Below are 25,672 nucleotides of genomic sequence, written 5' to 3'. Positions count from 1 at the left end.
AATCATAATGCCCGCGAAAAGGTTAAGACCAACTCTGACCGCGGAGCTCTCGTCAAAATGGAGCATGTTGTAACACAAGCAGACAATGCTTGCTGTCTGCTGGAGGTGCTCAAGTGTAGCGGGAAATTGTTCTTGTGCATTCTCTTTCTGTTACTTTCTTTTTATAGAAACAAATGAACTAATATTGCAACTATTACAAACATCATTCGTTCATCATAAAGATGGAAAAACTATCGATGACACGCCCTGGGCAGCCAATCGGATAGCTCGCCCTACTGACTTCAATTGGATGATTTATGTCATATGGGTAGGGACGGCTGAAAATTCCACCGAGCAGTGTGCTGCGATCGGCAGCGATGTACATTTTTAAAACCTTATAATAAATTACATGCTTTATGCGGAGCACTTAGATGCGTCAATTAATGATAAGAAGGACCTACTCTATTGACTCCGTATGTTTGTATAAAATCGTCAAAATCATTTCAGGGTCTCTTTAAGGGCTCAAATCGCCACAAGCACAAGCAAAAAAAGCTTTGAATGCATGCCAGTAAACTTATTAGGCATATCGGTGCTCGTACTGGGACAGGGGATGGCGAGTGTACACGTGTATAATTAAGGAATACATAATGCGTCCTGTGACAATTGCCCCTTCCGACGCTTGTTATGCTTCACTGCAGTACTTTTGCATATGGTTCACTACGTAATACTACTGTACTAAGGCAAAAGACAACTTTCAGAAAACTGCCTTATGCAACTCGCCGTGCTTTCCGAGCTTCGAAGCTAATAGCGAGGACCACAAAGGCGTAGTCGCATTGCTGACAGTGGCGAATTCTTTCAATGAAAAACACGGCACCGAATGGCAAGAAGCGTAACAGCGAACGTCAAAGCAGCTGGGCCTAGAGCTGCCGCGATGGTGACTACGGCTGCAAGTGGATTGCGTGCGAGAGCGCCGTTCGAGGCGGCGAGGTAATCAAAATGGCGGCGGTGGTGTCTTTGTTTGATTAATGCCATTTCGGACCTTGGCCATGGCAAAAAGTCCAGAAAATTGGACGGAGAAGGGTTCTTGCGTCCAAAATGTCAGACGTTGACTCTATGGGGTACGTGGAGGTGCCGCGAAGCTGTCAGAATTATCGGGCGTCTGGAAAATCGGTCGTTGACTGTACACTGGCATCTCCTCCAGCCTACGACACGGCGTCAAAGTAGATTGGTTACGATTTATCTTTGTTACTCGAGCCAGCATTACCGCGACTTTTGTTCCCTTTCAATAAAATTACAGCTAATTTTCCCTGATAGAAGCACAAATTCCATGAGTCTTCTCTGAGTATTTCCAGACTATTCAAAATCCCTGAGAATTCCCAGTTTTCCCAGTAGGTAGACACCCTGAAGAACACTGAGAAGCGCAAAAAGAGGGGATGCAAGAGACAGATGTAGCGGCTGCAATACAAACATAAGCAAGCAGTAGTGGTACCAAACCTCCGACACCATTGCAGGTTTCAGCCAATAATGGATTAAATATAACCGCAGCAGAATTTAAAGAAATACAGAACTTGGATGAGTCAATACGAAAGTGTGAACTAAAGATAGGGGAACTGGTACGAAAAAAAAGAAAGAGTAGGACAGTAGTGGAGTTTATAAAGAAGTATAACCTATTGTAGCGGAAGTGTGTGTTTAGTTCAAGTAGGGAAGTACTAAAGTTGATGGTCCTGAAGGAGCCGAGGGACACAGTACTGAAGATAGGGCACAATAGTGTAATGGCAGGTCACCAAGGAATAAAGAACACGTTAGAAAGGATCACAGAAGAGTTCTTTTGGATTGGGGCACATAGTGATGTGAAACGGTACATGAAATCATGTGGTGTATGCCAAAAGCCGGTGGCTAAGGGACGTGTAGGAAAGGTGCCTCTAGGAAAGATGGCCATTGTTGAGCTGCGATTTCACAGAGTGGGGATTAATATTGTAGGGCCTATTAGTCCCGTGTCCAGAAAAGGAAATAGGTATGTGCTCACGCTAGTCGATGTAGCTACCGGGTACACTGATGCTGCAACGCTGCAAACGGTAGATACCATTCGCGGCCGAAGCATTGTTGGAAATGTTTGCCCGGTATGGCGTGCCCAGGGAACTTTTGAGCGACAGACGCTCGAATTTCACATCGGAGGTTATGAAGGAGGTAAATAGTGTTGTCCATAGATCAAAAGCTAACCACTTCATACCACCTGATGGCAAACGGTTTGGTAGAGAGATTTAGTGGAACGTTGAAGACAATGATAAAGAGGATGTGTCAGGAAGGACCAAAAGACTGGGATAGGTATCTGCCAGCCCTCTTGTTCGCTTACCGAGAAGTGCCACACATGAGCTTAGGGTTTTCCCCATGTGAGATGCTATACGGGAGAGCAGTTAAAGGACCAATAACCATTCTGAAAGAGCTGTGGTTCAGAGAGGAATTGGACATTGAGAAAAAGACCACATACACAGATGTACTAGAACTCCGAAACCGATTGGAGGCAACCTGCTAATTGGCCCATGAGAAGTTGGCGCAAGCGAAACAGATACAGAAGAAATATTATGACTGCAAAGCAACGCACCGAAAGTTAGAACCGGAGACAAGGTGTTGGTACTACTGCCCACAGATAATAAGATGCTTATGCAATGGAAGGGACCTTTTACGGTTACCCAAAAGAAAAATGAGTTGGACTATGATATCTCAGTTCAGGACCATAAGAAGGTGTTCCACATCAACATGTTGAAAAAGTATGAAGAGAGAAAGGAGATAGAAAAGGGGAAGAACATGGAAAGGACTAGAGTTTGCATGGTGATTGCCAAAGAGAAGGACCACGGGGAGGTGCCGTTATATCGATAAGAAGACCATGGGGGTAGAAAGTGTTAGGTTGAACCAATCCCTAACGGCAACACAAGTAGAGAAGTTGAGAGGGTTGATTCACAAGTCCGAGGAAGTGTTTTCAGATCTCCCCGGGTGGACAGAAGTAGTGCGGTGCAAGCTACAGTGTTCAACAGAGGAACCAGCGCATGTAAAGCAATATCCACTACCTCTTGCAATGCAAGAAGTGATTGAAAGTGAGATAGACGAGATGTTGAGGCAAGGAATCATAGAATGGGCTAATTCTCCTTATAACACGCCATTAGTGGTGGTTAAAAAAGCTGACGGTTCTAACAGAGTATGCGTTGACTTCAGACGTCTGAACAACGTATTGAAAACAGACTCAGAACCAATCCCCAGGATAGACGTGGTAGTAGCAAGAGTGACAAATAAGAGATATTTCTCAAAACTGCATTTGTCTAAAGGATACTTGCAGATTCCTATGGAAGAAGCGTCCAAAGAAAAAACAGCTTTCTCGTGGACTATTTCAATTTAAGTATATCCCATTCGGTCTAAAGACAGTGGTAGCAGTGTTCACAAGACTGATGAGACGGGTGACTGATGAGACAAGACTGATGACATATAAGGTAGGACCTCCAGCTGCACCGTTCTCTGCACTTGCTCAGCATTTCTCCTGTGTTGCTCAGCCCTTTTCAGCCCTTCCAGTGGGTTTCCCCGCGCACTAATTACTGTCGTTGCCGAGTCGCTCCTCCAGAAATTCAAGAGCGATGAACACAGGAGAAGGGCTGAGCAAGCGCAGAGAACGGTGAGGCCGGAGGTCTTACCTTATATGCACCGTGTAACCCACAACTTAAAGAAGGTTTGCAAAGAGACATGGGGTGCCAGTCGTAATCTCTGTACCATGCAAACCCAGCTCTGTCCCTGCATTCTTTCTGATGTGAGCAAGAAACATAGTTGTAAAATACAAGCCAATCCGTACACAAAATGTGCTACCAGAGTCATGCATGAGTTTCCGTTGTCTTGCGGCGAAACATATGTCGGCCAGACTGGGCAATGCATAAATCAGCATGCATGGGAACATGAACTGTCACTGAAAGGTAAAGACGGAGAACGTTTGCCTAAGCATTGCAATTCCCATCCATGTAAGCACTGACTGGACAAGATACGGATTCTTGGAAAAAGCTGGGACACCACGGCATGTGAATTGTTAGAGGCATTTCAGATTAAAGAGAGAGGTTCGTCTTGTATTAGCGACACATCAGTTTTACTTTTGCATGCAGAAAAAAAGGTTTTTTGCTAGCTGGATGTAATTAGGTTGTTTAGCGATTGAAGCTGTTCTGTATGTTGTGCATTTGCTTTCATGTGATATTAAATGTTGTACAATATAGAATAAATAGCCAGAAGTTGGCACTACACTTGCTCCCTTCCATCCTTCCTTGTTTGCACTAAGTGACCACATTTATGGTCTACTGAGCAATATGAACTGATTAGTCAAGTAACATGTACTTCAGGCCTAAGTTTACTGGCAGGCCTTTACAGTTTTAGATGGACCCCCGCTCATTTGATGGTTTTAAACGTCCTATCGACTTTCCGAGGTTTCTTTCTTTTTTTTAACCACCTTCTTTTTTGCTAGCATTCCCAAAACACAGATGATTGTTCTCCGCTTCTCGGTGCAGGGCACGTGCATGCACTTATAGTTAAGGAATGCGTACTAGGCCATGTTAACGGTCTCAAATACGAGACACGCATGGCGTGCAAAATGAGGGCTCAGATCACCACAGCAACATCAGAAACAGCTCTGAATGGTGGCCAGTATGCTTATTAGGCATCTAGGTGCTCGTACTGTGACCGGAGACAGCATGTGCGCGCCTGTATAAGAAACGCCTACTTTTCCCATGACAGTGGCCCCTTTCCATTCATGGCATGTTTCGCCGCATTATGCGGCTGTATTGCAAAGAAACTGACCTGTCAAGTTCGAATTATCTGGCGAAGGCAAACTTTGAGATTGAAATAACGGAAGTTTGGGCCTATAGAAATGTATTGGCGCTGGTGGGGACCTTCGGTCAGGATCAAATTAACCGAATACACGAATTAACCCAAGTCGAATTACCAGAAGTCTACTGTATACTTGCTTTTATTACTTACAGGTGGGATGTTGAAGGTGTGATTTATTTGACTTGACAAGCCATTGCAAAAATCAAATCAGAGAAAATACGCCAAAGGCAGTCAAATAACCTCAAGAAAAGAATAACAGACAATTAATTTTCAGAATCTTAACAGTATTGATGAAATACAACAATTCATGCTCAACATAAATAAATCTGGCTTTTCTAACAGGGCATCTGGTGCCATCCAAAACCCCTTAGCTTCAAGAAAATTTATTGAAAAAAGCTTATTATCTAACCTGTTGATGTAAGCATAAAATGAACTTCAGGAAATTTTTCAGTGCAATTAGCTTTTGAAAGACAACACTGCAGAGCTCACACCTAACCTAAATTCCAATATTAAGATGACATTCTTTTACTTATACAGAGGGGATGGGAGTCAAGCCCCCCCCCCCCCCCCCTCTGCCTTCACCTCCGCCCCCACACCAAATTTTCTCATGCAACTACCTCCTGCCTGGCTGTCTGGATGAACTCTTCTGACAGTGACCCTATCCAAGTAGTCATACCTGTATGTCATTATTTTTCTTCACACATGATTACAGCTTTCACTTCAAACAACCAAACACATCAATGAGCAGTACAATGGTGGCTCAGTGACTATGTCATTCTGTTGGTGGACATGACCTTGTGGGGTCAAATCTTAGGCGAAAAGGCCACATTTGGTGAGAGCAGAATGAAAGAATACCTATGTATTTCTGAGCATGTTTAAGAAAGCCAGGTGACAAATTATTCCAGACACCCCATGGCACCCCTAATCAGTCATGTTAAACCTCATTAATTATTTTATTATTTAGCAGTATATAGTTCTGTTTCAAATGAAGGCAAGTGCCTGCTGGCACTTGCCTTTATTAGTGCACATGTCACTTTATTCATTTCAGCTATGCAAATAGGTGAAATTTAAAAAAAAATACTGCTAAAATAAATAGTTTGTAGCAACACACGCCCATCCCACTCTTTTAGCAGCCTTCATCCTTTTTTATTCTAAGTGACATTCAGTTCAAACAGCTTAGGTACATCTAGATGCTGTAAAGAACTACAGTATCCAGATGAAAACTATTTCCTAAACTCAATGCTATGCTGCGACTACCATGAACAACTTGGAAATAAAAATAAAAATATAATTAAATTATATATTCAATTAGTATTCAAAGGGTAACTAAAGGTCTCACAATAATTATATCTGCACAGCTCTCAATTCCTCGGCAAATTTTTAGAATGCGAGGTTTTTTCATTGAGGCTTTTCATTGCTACCATGTGTGTCATAGCATATGAATTACCTAAATAAAGTGTCTATTTGCTTCTGCTGTGCAAAATCATTTTAAAAACTTTTTTTCCCCTATATGTGCAGGAAATGCCTTCCCCCATCACCAGGTGCGCTAAAGCCATATCTTCCTTCAATGCAGCCAATACAACTGCATCTTGTTTTCTGTGTGTTAGTTCTACTGCACTACTACAATTATTTGTTTAATATTTTTGTACACTTACATACCCACCTCAGGAGTAATTCCCAATGGGTCAAGAGGGTATTATAGTTAAATAAATGACTAATTAATAAAGTAGCTAAAAAATAATAAAATGCAGATTTGCACCAAAAGGAATACTTTGCTTCGCTTGTTTAAATCTCTATTCGGACTTACATTCAGTAATTGCAGCCTAAGATAGATTACACAATGTGTAAAAAGTTAAGAGAAACAAGAAATGTATCTACAAGATCTACCAAAGATCGATCATCATGGTGCATCTGACAAGAGCTGCTATTTTTGTAAGTGAATTAGCATATCTGCAAAAATATCACACTATTAGGTACAAATACAGGGAAGCACAACAAACAGTTGTATGAGTTTTCTCAATATCTTGCCTCTTCTATCTAACTGTTTGTCTAACAGCATTTCTAACACTACAAAAATCAAGCATGGCATAATCATAACCGAACAGTATGTCACTTGGATCAGAGACAGAATTACAACACAAATAGATAGTATTACCTCACATACTGATATAAAAAACAGACAGTTATAGGATTCTGCTTACCTGAGTGTCAGGTCAAAAGCTATGCTGACACTCAGTAAGCATAAAAGCATTAAGCACAATATGGCATATAATTGTAGTTGATCGAAATTGCATAAAAACCATGCAGCACGTTCCATTTGCAACAAATACTTGAGCTATAAAATGAAATTTAAACCATTCCAACCTATGTGCTGTAGCTGCTAATGCTTCTTTTAGGAACAAGATGTCCCAGACATCTCACAAAAGATGACTATTAGAAGTAAAGTATATTTAAATTTGTGCTTTATGAAAAACAAGTTGAATTTGGACAGGAAGCATCCTGTTCACAAACCACTCTTAGCAAAACAGCATGACCTTCTTTCATGGCATGTTTAATTAAAGCTCCCAAACCAACTTTCATTACAGGCAGAGTACTTCAAACAGAGCACAATATAACGAACTGGTTGATCACATAAAGAAATAGAACAAGTAATGAAAAAAAAGAACACTAGACACACTAAATTAGCAATTTTAGAAACAGTTTAGAGCAGCTGTGTTTCAGCTGTCAGCCTCACCTGTGTTCAAGGAAAGTGAGCAGAAAATCAAGCTAGTCTGTGTTGTAAGGCAGCAAACTGTCTAACTCACATGAAGATAACCTTGCACACTGTCCAACCACGCAAGCAAGCCTCCCTTCTCACAAAATTGAGTTATTGGATTAGCGTGGGCTTAAGCCTTCCCTCACCCAAATCCTTTTACCCGCTTCAGTGACCTTTCTTCCGTCAATATCTGCTGGCTGTGACACACAGCGCACTTTCTGGAGAAAAAAGCCTGGCCCGACCACTTCCAGGCACTGTGCAGATTATCGTACTGTGTAGAAAATAGTAATTTTAGAAAGCACTACAAAATACAAATGTTTCCATCTTTTTGCAATTCTTCTATTGTAGTTACTCTTCAGCCAAAAGCTTTGAATCCCAAGGAGTCCAAATATTCTTTGAAACAACTGTATAACATGGTGTCAAGGCTTTGTTGCAGTACACATTAATTGCATTCATCAAGGCATGCTGCCAACGAAGTGTTGCTGTTTGTGTGAACCTAACTGTCACTGATCTGCAATCTGTGCAAAGAGTATTATTGCATACTATGGCCGCAGGAACTATTACTCAGATAATTTACTGTCACTTGTTCCTTATGAACTTTACCAAGCTTGTAACGCTGAAATTATGCACATTGCTGATAACATATAACACATGCTTATCTCGCCTCTAAACGTGAGGTTTCTTTTAAGAAAAAGGCCTCCATAAACCTCGTTTCCTAAAAATCGAAGACATCCATGACTAGAGGATGGTAGTACAAACTTGCCTTGGACAAATTCACATTTATGTTCACTCAGTACTCTTGTGTTAAAGATGAAAATTTAGAAGAAGAATAGGTTTAATATTTTACCTAGAAAATTTGTTTTTATTGTTTTTAAATGATCCTGAATGCTTGTTTCTCTTCCTTGCTGACACACGAGATACATATAGCACCAATGCTTGCTATCAGCATGACAGAATAAACACTGCGCAAGTTCCTTTTGTGCCACAAGTGCTCTCGGCTTAGATCATTGTGGTGTGCTACATCGTCCTTTCGCAAAAACATCCACTGCATCTCAGAATGCAGCACCACTGAGGTAATCAACAAGTACAAGACTCCATGCAAATCTGGAACACAGTTGACAGCCATGCACTACTGCTATGCATAACATGCAGAAAAGGAAAGCAGCTGAGGTTCAACAACTATTATAAGTTTACTGCTAAGAGAAGCTTGAAATCTGAAAGCACAACAAGTAAAAGACATGCCTTAATATAACATCCATGATTCATGCCGTGATAATTAACATCCAACTTTCACATCTTGTAGTCTCAACAAAGCTCATTTTTAGAGCAGCATGAAACAAGAACTGATTCAAATGCTGTACCATGCCAACAAGTTAAGATGTGCCAATTAGTGTGAAATTTCACAATATATATAGTCACATAAACAAAGTCCAGAATTAAAATAATGACAATGAACAAAGTGGCACGATCACAGCACTATGCAAAAAACATTCTCAAATAACAATAGCTAGTGTTTACAATAGCTTAAATAGCTTATTTAGTCATGTATTCCGCAAAGCGGACTCTGACTACAAACATTTTTTCTTTTTTTGGCAAAAAGAAACAATTTCACTCGGTATTTTGGTGACATGCATTCTAAAGCTATTTAGGGTGTGTAGCACATTTGCAAATAAACTTAAAATATGATGCTTAACCCTTTAACTCCCAGGTCCAAGCTGTTCTTGTTCACCCTGTTAATACCAAGAGCACCAAAGCTGAGTCCTACTTGTCTAGGCCACAGTTCCTTCTTTGATTACCAGGAAAGAACCACACTTGTCAGCTTATTTCAGTGCATGCAGTTGACTTTTGGCACTCGTGTGCATTATTTTGTTGATGACATATCTTTCATTATCACTTGTCCTGATAGTAACACTTAAAGTTTACACATGTTTTCAGAGAAAGTTCCTTTTACAGGACATGTTATCCTTTTTATTATTCTAGGTGACTATAAGTGACGAACTAGAAAATTAAAATTTTTTTTCTAATCAGGGCATTATGTGCCAAAAACGTGGTGCAACAAAAAAGTAGGAAAACTTAGTGCAGTTTTTCGGGAAAGAACTTGGGAGTTAAAGTGTTAACCACATAGATATGAACACGCTTAAGTGTATCCATTTAAGCTTTCAACTAGGTTTCACTTAGATAATTGCAGCCACAAGACACTTAAGGCATAAAGCATAGCCAAATATGTGATAGAATCTGAAAAGTAAGCAGTTACATAAAAGAGGCTGCATACAGTACACTTATGCACACATTTAAAACTTCATTTTAAAAAGATTAAGCAGAAAACAGTGAGAAAGATCTTTCTGAGTAGCCCATAGCCAAACCTAATTGTACTGAACTCAAGGTAAATAATAATACAAATCAGTTATAACCCAAAATATGATTTAACCAAATCACAGGGCCCAGATGAGTTCTTGATTTATATTGTTCATCCTTCTTGCATCACAGAGCGTTACAACAGTGACACACTGTAAATAGGTCAGTCCTGCTCCTTCACTCACAATGTGAAAGTGCAAAATAAGTCTGGAGTATATAATACACAAAAGTGCCTAGGTGGATTCTTCAGTCTTCTTTACTACCAGTGGCTTGCTTGCTAGTTGCATTCACTAGCATAACCAATGAGCCCCTCTCCCACTCCTCCCCCTTCCCAGAGACATGCCAGCACTTCAGCACTGACAATATTGGGTGTGCAGTGAGCCCTACCCCTTTTTAGGCTACCTTGAATCTGCCCCTGGTTGTGTTGTGCACAATTTCAGAAATCATGAACTCTCATGGTTACAATTTCATTCTTTATGTACAACATTGTGCTGTTCAATGTTGGTGATAATGGTGCAGAAAAATCAGTCAGCTGTGCCCTTAAGTTATCAATGCACTTATGCTAGCACCACCACGCTAAGCAAACAGTAATGCCCATGTTCCCAGCAGAAAGTATCAGTGTAGTTCAGACAAAAAGAAACTGTAGTTGTCTCAAAGTCTGGTATATCACACTGTGCACAAAAAAGAATAAACTGACTGAGCAAACACTTGCATGTAAATGACATCATTTGCAATTGATGTGAAGCTAATGAGCAAGTCTAAATATTTAAAATAAAAAGGTGAGACCATCAGTGGCATGTTCAAGGGAGTTAATACAAATATAGCCATATGTCAGTGTATGCAATACATCAAACTACCAGTCATGCTGTTTGTAAGGAACCAAGTACTCGGAGATTATTAAAAAATGGAAGGAAAGGCATGCATTTTCTTTGGCCTTTCGCTGTCACTGCCACAATTTGTTTTCATGTGTGATGCAGGCTGGACACAAATTATCACACAGCCACGCTGCCTAAGGGATGATAAGCTGGCCATCCTACAGTTCTAGCCACCTGAAGACCACAAAAGAATCTGACAAAAGAATGTGGACTAAAAAGGGACAAACAGAGAGGGGGAAGGAGAAAGATGAAACAAATATTGTTGAAGGCAGAAAGTGAAAACATCATTGATTAGCAGAAGGAAGAAAGATTAGGATTTCTTTCTGTAGTGTGACGTGTCCACTACATTTGGCGGCAAGTGGGCACTGCACAGAAAGGCTACCCCTGTATTGGTGAAGAGGTCGATGACACGGTTGCATTGGTGATATTTATAGACATTTTCATAAGCGCAAACATTTAAAAGCATGTGCTTGACTAAGTTGGCCAAATCTCTGTGGCCATTATTCCAGCCATGATGGCCACAACTTCGGCAGCATACCAAGTTCCTAACTTTTCTTCTTTTTGACAACCTGCTGTCTGCATGCTCACGAGTCACCAGTCTGATAAGAGTCGAAGCACTCGCAGATTTCAGTGCAGGCTAAGCTTGCACTGAAACAAGCTGCAAGACCTTCAAAATGATTGGTTGATTAGCATCTGCTGTTTCATCAAAAGGTGCGGCAATGACCACAACCCATGCAGCCATCGTGTCCACTTGCTTTTGATTCTATGAGGCCACTAGACAAGCGTGCTGTCCATGAGTCAGTGTAATCCTCTCTGGTCTTCATGACCCTGTGAAAGTTGCCATTGATACGGGTGCTGCCATGCATGTTGTTGACATGTGACTTTCTTAACAGAATACGACTTGAATACAACAAATCAGCTCAGAATACATTCCCTGACTGGTGTCAGTGAACAGATGAATCATCCCTTGTGAAGAGCGAATGACTCTCTCTGTGCATGGCGTGAACAAGTGTCACCATATGCTTCACTGTTACCAAAAACTTGTGATGGCCTTTAATATTGGGCTGCAGCTGGTGTGCTTTTGCATAGTACCAGACATCATTCTCTGAGCAAATAGAACAGCCAAATGTCTGGTTTGTCTCCTATAAGGCAGCAACACTCTAATTGTACAGCTACCTCAAAACTGCATCCGTCAAATGAACCAAGTCCTGTTACAACTACTTTGGTCAGCCAGTTCTCTGCGTCTCTGTGAGAAGTTTTGTACTCCATAAAACTTATTTTCACATCTAGCATCAAAGCCTGTGCCACTTCTAAACAATCTGTGCCTGGTTTCTGTCACTGCCCTTCAAAGGCCTGCACATGCACCTTTAGGTTACGAGTTCCTTTTCTTGCTCAACAAGGTGCTCTACCACTCTACAGGTGCTACTCTACAGGTGCGCTATCACTACTCCACGACCACATTGCATTTCCTACACACACACAAAAAAAAAAAATGTTGTATGAACACCTTAATCTCCCTAGTTCACAGAATGGCTTAACATGTCAGGTAAGAGGTAGCATCAGAAAACTTTAGATCCTTTCTTTCATGACTGAAATTAAACTTGAAAAGTACTGTTAAATGACCAAAATGTGTTACACTTGTGGCTCACGAGCACCATAAAGCGGAGTGTGCAGAAGAATATTAGCCAATCCCAAGGCCTCCAAGATTTACGGCATGGAATCATAAAATGTCTCAGTGCACATGCCCCAAACCTCCTGTGTACCTGAAGTCCATACACATAGCAAGGCTCTGTTCAAGCTGAAGACACCAGATGAAGAGCCAGGGTCAGCGCAATCTCTGCTGTACATTGCACTAATGAGGTAAATGCCTCTGGATAGGTTGTTCAAGACTCCTGAATATGATGTAACGGAGAGCTTCAAATTTTTCCATGTCACCAATAACATGAATCACCAATTTGTAGGTCAATTCGTACACTTGCTTTGCTTTTCTTGGTGAAATCTACACTGGTGAAATTACCCCTTGGTGAAATCTATATGTACACCTGCCCAAATCTCATTTCAGCAAAAGTATAGATGTGCACTGACTGTATGGCAAACTAAATAGAGGTCCTGGAACTGTTCAGTTTAGCAGAAAAGTTGTCTTATTAGAGTTAATCTTAAATAATGTCAATGTATGTTACTCATAGTCTAACCAAAGAAAAAGAACAAAAACTTGACCAAAATATTTAGCTGAAAATCAACAAAATATTTATCAACTAGAACTTTCAAGCAGTTTAGTTTTGCCTCAAGCTTAAGGAACAACAAATACAGATTAAGCTGGCTAATCTGTCAAAATTATAAAGAGCAGTTAAATGCAATAAAAAGAAAAACATTATTAACACACCTATGATGCAGACTTGGCAAGCACTACATCTTAATAGCAAACTTTACTGCAGTTAGGACTAAACAGCCAAATTTACACCAAACATAGTGATGAAAGCTGTAGGAGAAATCTTCTTTATGTACACAAAGAAACAGAGACGAATCTAGAATGCATGAATAAGCCAGAAGGAAAGGAGACTACTATTGACAGGTAAATAAATGATAAACAGTTACACTACAGTTGCTCATTCATGCCAGAATATGATTATGCCTGTACATATGTTAGAGGTACTGCAAGTTGTTATTTCAATGCTTTACATCTCTCACATTTTAAGGTTCTTTCTCTACTCTTCCAATCACAAGTAAGAAAATGTGACAATTATTAATAACCATAAATGCACAGTGTGACGTACAGGGCTCATTCCTTCGAACTGCTAACATGAAAAGTTTGTAATATATAGTTTTGTCAGTGCACAGCACACCCAGCATTGTCAGTGCATGCTCACTAAACTTATCGGATATAGTGAATAGCTAGCCTTATCAGCAAGTCAATGGCAGCAAAAAAGACCAAATGTGGCACATGTGCTTCCTCCTCATCAAAGCACAGCTGGTATATCAAGCCAAGAAATGGTTTCGGATATGAAGCATGCCCACTGACGCCCAACAGCAGGAGCTTACCTTTCTCTTCCACCTGGGTGCGAGCAAGGGGTCCTGACAGGGCGTCCGCATCAGCTGTGGCAGTGGTGGCACTACTTGATAATGTGGGTTCTGTCCGTTCATCCTCTGGAAGGCTAGAAACTGACACTTGGCTGGTGTCCAGATCTGATGCCCACGTCTCAGACTCTCCGGGCCGAGGGGCTCCAGCAGGCTCTTCTACCTCTACACAACAAAATAATTTCATCCAAGCTCAGTGTATACCATAGTCCAGAGGTACCGATTTTCATGAGCCGATGGCAATGGATCTAATGGAGTCTATGAGCTTAGCCTCAATTAAATTTTAACAATTTACAGATGAGTTAAATAATGCAGAAGTCAGTTTCACTGCATTGCATGTAACTTTACCATGATGGCATGTTGAATCCTTTAGACACACAAAGCAACACCAACATTCTATACACCACAGTAGTACAGTCATTTCTGCAAGAACTTAATGCATGACGGCTTCTGAAGCTGCACTTGGAACTTTGGTTAAAGGAGAGGCCTAGTCGCCACAAAGCTGAAGCACGGAGAAGTTGCGTCCTTAGTAATTGAAAACACCTATAAATATGTGTTCAATTCAGTTTGACTTTTTCTATAGTTCAGTCAGCAAATATAAAAGGTTTCAAAGAGTGAAAGAACACGGTAAAAGTCAATTTTGAGGAGCCACCATAATATTTTTAAATAGTAAACAATAGGCCGGTTCAATGTTCAGCATCCATCCTTAGACTATATTCATTCAAGCCATATCCTATTCTCTCTTTATGACAGGACAAAAATATCCTATTTACTCGCATAATGAACGCACTCACGTAATGAATGCAGCCTCCACTTTTCCAATCAAAAAGTGTGTTTTTTTCTTTTTCTCGCATAACGATGGCACCCTGAACTTGCTGCTGTGAAGTAGGGGAGACACACGGTACAATTCAGTGTCTGATATGGCGTCCCGCTGATGCGACAGTGTCGGACACCGTGTCGTATGCTGAATCGTACCATGTCGCCCATTTTTATTGTGATAGCAATTATATGGACGCTCAAGGCACATTTTTGCCGTCGTCGTCGTTGTTGCCGCGCGCCACATGGTGTAGGTGTGAGTGAAAATGTGTGTGGGAAGCCGACGATGGCAGCTCAATCTCGCACGCCCTCTATTGCCACACAATAGGCCCCAGGAGGGGAGGGAGGGGAGGGAGGAGAGGGGGAGGGGGCGGCGGCTTTGTACTCTGGCAGCAACTGCGTATTGCACAACCATGCCCGAAGCCCTAACGATCGCAGGTCAATTTCTCTTGTACAAGGGAGGAAAGCGGGAAGAAAGCACGCCTTCTTCCATCACGCGGATGGCACCGGGGGAAGGGCGGCATCTTACTCTGGCAGCAACTAGCTGCGCATTGTGCGGTCGCGGCGCACCCGATCTTCAAAGCGATCAGCATCAGGGGCTGAGTCGATGGCGGCTCGTAACTTTGTGCGTGCTGCGTCCTCGCAGCTCGGTTTACGTTGAAGCAAATGTTTGCAAGTTTATACGGCCAATAAAACTACTATCCCTACTTTGTGTAGCTGTCTACACATTTGCTATCGCAATCGATGGTTCGCATTTCAGGAGAAACTGACTTTTTCAGAGGTAGCCACGAAAAAACAAAAGCGCTCAAAATTTTATCCCAAATAATAAACGCGCCCTCTAACTTTCCGCATATCTTTTACGTAAAAAAGTGTGTTCATTATGAGAGTAAATATGGTATGTGGATCCCACGCACTGTGGGAATCGATGTAAGCGAACCTTTCTATGCTATTTGCCTTGATTGACGGTGATGTTTGCGGTGATGTTGACGGCGAATGTGCATCACCATTTAGTCCAATATGAGAATAGTGAGTTCATGTTAAATGTTACCTTGTGTGCACCATTGATGTTTGTCTGCATAGTACACAAAACACACAGGAAGACGTATTTGCTTGAGACGTTGTGTGCCAAATTCATAATCTGAGAGGGTTGGGTATTATCATTATCTCACATGGTACATCGCATCGTGGCAGAAGTCTTAAACTTTAATTGAATTACGGGGCTGTACACGCGAAAATCACGATCGGATTATGAGGCTTGCCATAGTGGCGGACTCCAAATTAATTTTGACACCCTAGTGTTCTTTAACATGCACCTAAATCTGAGTGCACTAGCATTTTTGTATTTCATTCCCATCGAAATGTGGCTGCCACAGTTGAGATCAAATTCACGACCTTGAGGAAACCATAGCTGTCAAACTACTGCGGCGGGAACAGAAGTGTTGATTTCATGTGCGACCACTTCCGTAAGGTCGCCTAGACCCTACAGTGTTTTAATGTGGCTTTGCATCTGCATGCCCTGTGCCAGTTGACCGCGTGACAAATTTGCATGGTGTTTATTTTTCAGATACAGCAGAAGCGTAAAATACCATGTCTTCAGTTTGGCTGTAACCACTGTTTCCTAGCCTTCTCATGTCATCTTTTCTCTCTCACGCCCTCTCCCCCTGTACGGGAACTGCGAGAGTGGCAAGGCTGTTATTCACTAATTTTGCGTTTGCATTGGTTCTACCCCTTTCTCTGCCTCTTCTCCCTTTCCTCTCTACAGTTCTATCCACGTCCCCTCCAGACTTGCACATTGGTAGAACGGTAAGCGCTGCAGTTTCTGAAATGCTTTTGAGGGGGGTCACAGATAATTACAGCTGTCAAGAGGCTCATTCGGCAACACCCAGGGAGCTCCAGAGGGCAATGTGCCCATGCCATGCGATGGAAAGGTCTAAACGAGTTTCTCGCGTCGACTTTCTGCCACGCTTCTGCCATGTATACATGCTCTGAACCAACCCCTGATGCGGCGTGCAAGACAACAACAGCAGAAGCACAAAAGTCGAAGGAAGAGGTAAAGAAAGCTTCGCTTTAAAACGAGAAGTGCCAACTCCAGTGATATTTTAGATGTGCAAAAGCTTGTATGATATATTCTGCTGGGAACCTAGGTCATGTGCACCAAACAGTGGCCATAGAAAGTTTTATTGTTTTTCTACAAATTAAATTTTGGTGTGAAAACTCCTAATCCATGCTCTCGAACAAACAATTTCTGCTAGACACCCTGTGCATGCCGTTCATGTATATATATAGGAGCAGTGTAGTGCTATATAGGAGCAGTGTAGTGCTATATAGGAGCAGTGTAGTGCTGGTGCCAAGATCTTGAAAAATCTGTCTAAATAAAGTGTGCAGGACACTTATTGCCATAAGCAACTGTGTATAACTTATCTACTTCACGAACATTTATAGAGAAATATTTTTGTTTTATCTTTTCTACCCTAGAGAACTGTGCAAACCAAAAACATTCAGAGTTCATATTAGTTGACATATTGTCTCAAGGTGTCACTACTAGCACTCCTGTTCCCAGTGCATGCCTGTTTAAACACGACCACTGACCTCACAAGAAGCAGCTCTCTGACAGCCTGGTCTCATTATGGTTTTGACATAGTGTTGTTTGCTTAGTTAAAACTATTCTTAAATATTAAAAAAATTGCAGGAGTTACCTTATAAAAGCATGACATTATTTCAGTTATGTGTAGTGGTCAGGCTTGCATAAACTTAAGCTGCTGCTCATTTTCTCTCAATTGTTCCCAATACTTGTTGTACAAGGTGCTTCTGCAAAAACAACTCAAAAAAGTGCATATGCAATAAAGAGGCAATTTTTCCAGCAACACAACACTCAAGGCAGCAGATGTCAGTAGGTGACATCTGCTGATGGTGTCCATCATCAATCCATCATCAAATCATCATTGGTGTCCCACCATTGATGATTAGCTAATTAACTAATCAGAGCTCTATATACCCGGGACTGTCACTCCATTGTACACATGATGAGGCTTATTAATGGTATACGCTGAATATCAAGCCCGCCTACTTGAGCTTCTTTGGTTTTTATAAGGAGCAAACGTCTTTATCAATTCATTGAATGCCTAGTCCATAATGCCATGTGTAAATTTATTTTCTTACTTGCTTTTGCTTTTCTAGTTTTTTTATTTCATTCATTTCATTTTTATTAAATGCGTTGAATCATTCCTTCATGTATAGCTTTAGGATAGACTCACTACAATGGCTTAGTAGCTATGGCATTCTGCCCTTAAGCAGCCCACCTGCTGTGCTCCGCACTGTTGCCACCACCAGGTTGCCTTTGCTTTATACGCACAAGTTCCTCAAGAAAAAGTTATAAGTACCATTGCCCTAGCCTATCTGCATGTTAATGCTACTGCATGATAATACACAGAATGAAAGTACTAGCAAATGTGAAACCATGTCCGTTAAACAAAGTAGGCTCACCTTGAATGATAGTGGTCTTTGTGACTGTAGTGACTGTGTGCTTAACAGTGCCATTGTCATGAATGCCCTTCACCTGTGTGGAGCTCACAACTGTTTCTTCTGAAGGCTTGGTCTTGAATCCCATTGCCTTTGGTAACGGTTCATCTGCACACAGAAGCACAAGGCTTTCAAGATATGTAAGTCATATCAGTTTTCTTTATTCTCTGTACTTGCCCTTCTCATAATACAGTCATTCAATTAGCTACAGATATCCCATCACCTTTGATAACGACTCATTTGCAGACAGAATCACAAAACTGTCAATGTATCTATTTAAGAGAAGCTTTTTTATTCTATATGCTTGCCCATCTCATAACAGTCAGTAAGTTTACTTTAGTAACTAAGATGAGCCATCCAATGCACTGGCATGCATGAGGCATTGTTGGAAACATTATGCATGCCAACATCATGCTCAGATGTGTTGTCGGTTACTTGACAGCTTTATTCTCAAACATGTCATTCCTTTTTAAGGTTGCCTTTTCAACCGAAAATTTGCCTGATGGTCGGCTTTATAACTGTCAGGAATACCTTTTCATAGCTGTCGTATCACAATCACTATTTCCTATGACACACAGCAGGCCATAAACCAGCACCAAGACATTGCCAAGTGCTCCACAATAGTGTTTTCATGACACCTAGGACATGCATTGTGCGACCAAGATAATAGATTTAGCAAGTGCACTGAACATCTTGTTCATTAATTTTTAAAAAGTGATAATAGTATTGTTTGTATTATGCAGAATCCACTGCTATTTTTTAATGTAAAAGAGTAAACCAAGCCTGCTGGAAAAAATTAAATAACAAAAGGACTAAAAGGCAGCATACAAGTCAGTGATACAAGTCTACAGTAGTGGCTCGAATTCATTTAACTCTTTCTGATACAGTGATTCCTGATTCCTGTGGGAATCATAATGCTTTATGAGGAATGCCTGACATTGAAAAGAAAAAAAGCCAGAACTACCATGAGAGATTAGTGCCAACAACTCTATACTGGCAGACAACTTTCTGTGGCAATGAAAGGAAAGCTACGAAGGCAAAGCATGCACTAGTAACAGTACTCCTGCAAATAGTCTCATATGCTCATCTCTGTCAGTTTAGACTGGGGAAGAGAAAACATATGTTGTTTACTACTGCAAAATAAGATAAAATACACCACTTAATTTTAAATTTGGCATATTTTTCTGTTTGCTCTTCCCCGTTCAGGAAAATACAAAACCATTGCATACAGAAGCTACCCCGATTCAGTATCTGTTCCAAGAAACAGAAAGCTATATCAAATGCTGCCGGACTACTTGGTGCAATTGCATGTTCACAGAGCTACACCTCTGTAGTTTTCCTTTCATTGCCACTGAAGGTTGTTCGCAAGTAAAATTACATAATTTATGTAGACTTAGTGCTGCAGATCATTGGTTTTCTCGCAAATTCAGATAAAGTACACACACTGCTGAATGCTGAAGTCTGGCATCTGAGCTACACCTTTGCAGCCTACCACCTAAAGTGTGTAAAGTGTCTTAGGCATGGCATGAAAACAATCTTTGAATAATAAATTTGAAGCTATGCATGCTCCCCGCAGCATAATGAATTTGTGACAGACAGCTCTCGCACATGAAAAACTGCTTTGGGAACTTTATAATTTTTCCTTTTCCTTTTCTCATTCAGTTGCTAAATAATACAAATTTGTTACTTTGAAAACCAAATTCAGATCGGAAAGGGTTAAATCACTTTCTCTATAAAGTGCTTTTACTTTTTCTCACAGAAGTACAGGTGTTCTAAGCATGAAGAGACACTTTTCTTTATGTACTACTCCCAGTGAAGGCAATCAGCCTTCTTAATGTAACCTACGATACCAGCATAAATTCATAGTTCAGTGCCAGTATTAATGCCTCATAGCTCTAAGCCTATCACTATAGCCTGCTGCCACATTAGGCCTGTATAAACTCTGCCAGAACTTCGAGCACCACAAACCAGGCTTAAAGGCAACTCCAGTGATTTTTCATGTCAATGGATGTCGATGAAATTTGTTGGGTACGTTCCTCTGACCACTTCCGTCATGTCCTCAGAAAAGCAGGTTTGAGAGTTGCATAGATTTTTTACCAATGAATTTAATTAACTGCCTCGACACCCTACCTTGCCTACTCCTCAGTTATAGGCCACATTGTGTATGGCGTCAGGAGTGTTCCATGCAGAGCATGGCAGGATCGTGCAGATGACAGCGACGAGAGCATAGAGGAGTTGACCATCGTGAGCTATGCATGGCGTGAGAGGCTGCTATCGCAAGAAGTTGTGTTCCCTGTAGACAGGCAAGAGATAGGAGGCAAGTGGCGTTGCGTGGTTGGCTGCATGAACTTCAGCCCTCACCATCAGCACATACAGTTTGAGCCGATGCCGATTGAGTTCAGCCGAGGTTAAGCCTATATGTCACAGTCGCGCAGTTCATGCGTCTACTGCTAGCAGACTTGAGCGACTGACATGAAGCTAATTAAGCCACCATGATGAAGAGAACTCCTTCTGTAGTTCAGCTTTGACCATACGAATTTGAAATAAATGATTCCCGATTTCGTACAGTGCACACACAAAAAGCGAGAAGCGATGACACGGAGCAGTATTGACATCGGTATGTTGCCGTTTTCGATGGAAAGCTGCCAGCCGCACTCCCCGGCACTTCCCTAAATTAAATGTGACTGCGAACATGGGCATATATTTACATATTGTCATGCAGACTTAATAATTAGCTTCTGAAGTGCACTGCATGCCTCGTATCCCAAATAGGCAGCAAGCATAGGCCCCTTCATTACAGCAGCATAAACATGAACCGCTTTGTTCAGCTGCCGACAGTGTCAATACTGGCATCGGCGTTTCCGCAAGAAAACTATGCGTTTATGAATGATCATATGCGCAAAATCCTTCTAGAATGTTATCGATGGTTCCATCTGCTGTCTATCACTGAACGTTGTGTAATCTGATTGCATGTATGCGTGACGCGAATGGTGTAGGACTTTGTGGAAGACACGTGGATCCCAGCGATTACTCTGGAACATTTGACAACTGATGTATAAAAGCGGACGTGCTTGACCCGCTGATCCGATTTCTGACGATCACCGACTGTGTTCGCCGCTATCGTTGTGCTTTAAGTGTAACTTGCTTTTGAGGGCACAAATTTGCCCAATAAAGATTTAGTTTCGCCATTTACAGTTTTGTCACTGTATTCATACCAGTCACTACCACGTGACAATATTGCGTCACATGAAGAGAATACGAAGAATAATAACTAGGCAGCATAACAATGCTCCCGTACTATGGTCTCCCACTCGCTGTTTTCGAAGATGTGTGGTCGCTCATATCAGTGCGATTCAGAGTGATGCAACGGTGCTTACATGCACAAAATCTGCCTGTTTTGATATGTTCTGACATTAATTTATGTCACCGCTGAGCAGCTATAGCATTACATCTCAAGCGAATGACGAGTGGTCACTGTACCTGCTGATGTAAACAAATGCGCCATTCAGTGCTTTGAACTGTCAGCGGCGTTCCTGCGGGATACAAATGCGGAAAGTCGTGCTCCACATCTAACAGAGAGCATGCGAAGTGCTTCCCTGAGATGGGGTAAAACACGTAAACTAGCAAGCAGCACGTGTAAAATCAGCGGTTAGGGCCACACTTGGTGTTCATGTTGCAGCACGATATGTAGCGTATTGGCGCTGGCTCTCGTGATGGCGGGTCAAATGCCAACGGCGATTCGTGGCTATTGAATTTATCAGAATCATAACTGTGCATATTTGACACACCCAAAGAGCTGGTGCAGCTGACGTTATCACCCGAACGCCCGGCGCAGTCACGATTCAGCCGAGCGTCTGCTCTTCGCTGCCAGCGGGCAAGACCGGCAAGCCTTGCGTGCCTTTTTCCGGTGGGAACACTTGTGATGTCACAAAAAGAGATTCACTTGGCTGCTCGGTCAGGTTTCAGTTTCGTTTTTGCACTTTCTTGCTTATTTAAAATTATTTTTGAATTTGCGGAATAATTCTACTGTCAGACGCGTGACAGGGGAGTCTCGGTAACCTATACATTCCATTACCTTGACATGGTGCAAATATCGCCGGAGTTGCACTTTAAACTGAGTTCACACCAAGTGACTTGAACAGCATTACGATGGATCAGCAAGCTCACTGATCAGTCAAACTATAGAATGTTGTGCTGCCTCAATAAATCAACTCAACCAACACCAGCAGGCTAATTGAAAGGACTGCATAGTAGGTTACGTGGCAGAATTTTTGTCTCACAAGTAACACCTCTGTCTTGAAGATGCCACACACTCTGCAGAAAAACAATGACTGCAGAGCTCAAGAATTAAGAACAAGCCATAAAAGAAGTGAAGCATGTAAAAAAATCTAGTGCAAGAATGGCAGAAAAAATTTTACTTGTATGATTTTCACGAATATGGCTGGTAATGTTAGCACAACAAATGTCCCAATATTTTTATATTTGTTAGAGAAGTAATTTTATCCCTTATGAAACAGGATGGTAGGGTTGACAGCAGTTAATATTTCTGCCACAGCAATTGTGATGTTTAGAAGGAACTATTAACATGGTGTTTTATATATGTCGACAAGTTGACACTTGGCAATAGATGGTGTTGTATGACAAAAAATGGGCGGCACAAGAATTGCATTACTTACAGCAAGTAGGACAGCGTAAACAAAGAAAATATTGGCAGCATAGAGAATCTAGCCATAGCCTCACAAATTAGAAGCATTCAAGTAGCTACACTATCATTGCAGTGAGAGGAGTACCTCTTGGTAATCACAGTACAAGCAGAGCATACAGTGGGAAATTCTGGGGAGCAAGTATCCCCCATAGAAGTAAAGGGTGACGCGCACAAAGTATTCTATGACCAATCCCACATAATGTTCACATGGTGTCCTGCTTAACTTTTCAGGAACATGCTGCAAACATTGTTAATGCATCCTACAGAAAGTGAAGCTTTAATAAAAATAAAAAAGAACATTTGGAATTTTAACTTTGTCGTATATTTTTCTTACGTTGTTCAAAGCCAGAGTTTAGTTCTGTTCTTCAGAACTGTATTATGTGACTAATGCACAAAAATTGAATGTGTTCAACATAAACTGTGTTCTGTGCAATCGGTTCTGGGGGTGCTGTGTTTACTATGATTATAAATGTATGGTACATATGATTAATGTTGCTCTCTCTGAAGTGAGTAACCCTTTTTCAAAATACCATGATTACTTATTTTTGTATAAACTTTTTTACAATAATTTTTCCTATCAAACACTAACACAGCTCTAGCGTTCTCTGTGCCTCAACCTAACTTGTGCAATCCCAGAGTTTTCTTTGTGGGCTTTCTTCTTATTTCTGCACTCATGACAGTTTTTTAACTCAACAAAATACTTAGAATTTTCATGTTGACATATTTAACTTTCATGTTGGCCTTTCGATTGATTTCTGTCTAAGCTGGCACTAACCTGCCCTTGTACTACATTTCTCAATTTTTCTTGTTTTTTTTCCACACATATTTTGCTTACTGCACCATAACCAAGGCCTCATCTGCTCATGGGCACTTTCAGAAATGAATAATTGAAATGTTAGGTCATGTATAGTAAACAAATGAAAATTTCCTCCCATGGTACATGGAATGTTACACATGGATCCTCTACCATCACCTTTCAGCAAGAATCAGAAGTGCTTTCTAAGATTCTTCCAGAACAGATCAAGCAGTAATTAATATAAATGATTTTCTAATATGCTATATGTAAAAAAGTATAAAGTGCACACTGAAGTATAAATGCAACACAAATACTAAATTCCCTTTCAATACAGCATTTTCTTTGCATTTGCACATGGTTAGCAAAGAGGTCTAAACACTAAAATATATATGTTCACTGCAGACATGCTGGCATAACATTTGGGACAAGGTCCTTCTTAATTAAGACATTATTAACATTATAGAATTTGTTCAAGTTACATTTTGGCAAGGTCACTATCCTGTGCATTCATTGTGATTCTTAGAATGCATCCATATAATATTCCAGTTCTAAATTGGCATTGATGCTAATTGAATAAAAAATAAACCTATAATATAGCATGTTCCAGGAAAAAATAGGAAAGAACGAGTGCAATGCTTTGTTCAGTCATTCGCTATATGTAATTAAGAAATCGAGTATAAGGGAGACTCTTAGCAAAAGAAAACTTTTTGAATTCTAATTTATGCTCTGAATGATGCCCTGTTTCATTACTACAAATAGAGGCCCAAAAGATGCCTTTATCAGAAAGGATGTCCCAGAGGAATCTTCAGTGTGTTCTGAATGAAGTGCAGTGATGTGCACAAACTTGCATGCTCGCTGTCTGTGATTAAGCTTTCGAACTGTAGGAGTTCCGAACCAGACATTCGAACAGGTTAACTTTATTTTAATTAAGTAACCATACGGCCAATAGCCAGAATTTAGCTCTCAAATCACAGGTATTTGCAGACATCGGACGATCATGCTTATATTTCACATGGAAAAAAGAGAAGGATGCAGGTTTTGGAAACATGCAGTTATTTCTTTCTTTGGCCACTAAGGAAAAGAATCTTTGCCTTAATCATGAGATAAACAAGAACACCTATAAATAACAGACTATTTTACAAATTAACAAACATAACTTGTACCACATCGTTGTGCACTTGCAACAGAAGTTTTGACAACAAAAGCATTCTGAAAGAAGTTTAAAAAAACAATATATTAAATATAAATATTATATTAAGATGATCGAATCTTACAGCGCAAAAGTTTTAAATACACTGACCATCAATTGAAAAACAGCCAGTCTTTGTGCTAGCATGTAAGAGTTTTTATTTAGTCGAATAAACAACCATGCAATAGGCTCTGGCTCTCTTGTATTAGGGTGTATTCAGATAAGGACAGTCAAAGGGATGTCCTGGTTATTTCCTTGACTCAACTAAATATTTATGCAAAATCCTGCAATACATCAGAATTGAGCTTATTATTACACTGCATGCCTTTTCTTCAGCTCAAGAAATATCTTAACCGAGATATGTAGAACACAGCTCAAGCAATTGCAAATGTTTGTACTGAGAATGAAAAAAAATTTTTTTTACGACTTCATATGTTTCACACCATGTAGAATAATGTGTAAACAAAAATAAATTCACTCAACTTTACACAGTGAGAAAGTAAAAAAATACAAATTTAATTTTTGAGCAAGTAGCCCCAAATGGACCTGTTTTCTTTTTTTCAGCAATTTTCTAATGCATCATTTAGCAATGATTTTCACTCAGGATTTTTTCTGGGCATACATTGCTGCCTTCATAACATACAGAAAAATGTATTCAGAGTCTTTTATTTAGTTTTCAATTTTGTCAATAAAATTTGAAGAAAAAAGCATGAAATGAAAATTTGTTTTTTCTTTTTATAAGAGTAGACATCACCTC

The 25,672-nt window shown here is 40.6% G+C and overlaps 1 protein-coding gene across 1 annotated transcript in view; it reads right to left on the bottom strand.

The window, feature by feature from the left end:
* The window catches only part of LOC142588471 (uncharacterized), a 334,812-nt gene that overhangs the window by 53,505 nt on the left and 255,635 nt on the right, over positions 1 to 25,672 (bottom strand). The window contains exons 38-39 of the mRNA XM_075700246.1: positions 18,190 to 18,333; positions 13,855 to 14,055 (exon numbers count right to left, since the gene is read on the bottom strand). Coding sequence (XP_075556361.1) covers positions 13,855 to 14,055; positions 18,190 to 18,333 — 345 coding nt within the window. The remainder of the gene's footprint in view (positions 1 to 13,854; positions 14,056 to 18,189; positions 18,334 to 25,672) is intronic.

This window comes from Dermacentor variabilis, chromosome 1 (assembly GCF_050947875.1).
Source record: "Dermacentor variabilis isolate Ectoservices chromosome 1, ASM5094787v1, whole genome shotgun sequence".
Classification (NCBI taxonomy): domain Eukaryota; kingdom Metazoa; phylum Arthropoda; class Arachnida; order Ixodida; family Ixodidae; genus Dermacentor; species Dermacentor variabilis.
This window is presented reverse-complemented; position numbering and strand designations above follow the sequence as displayed.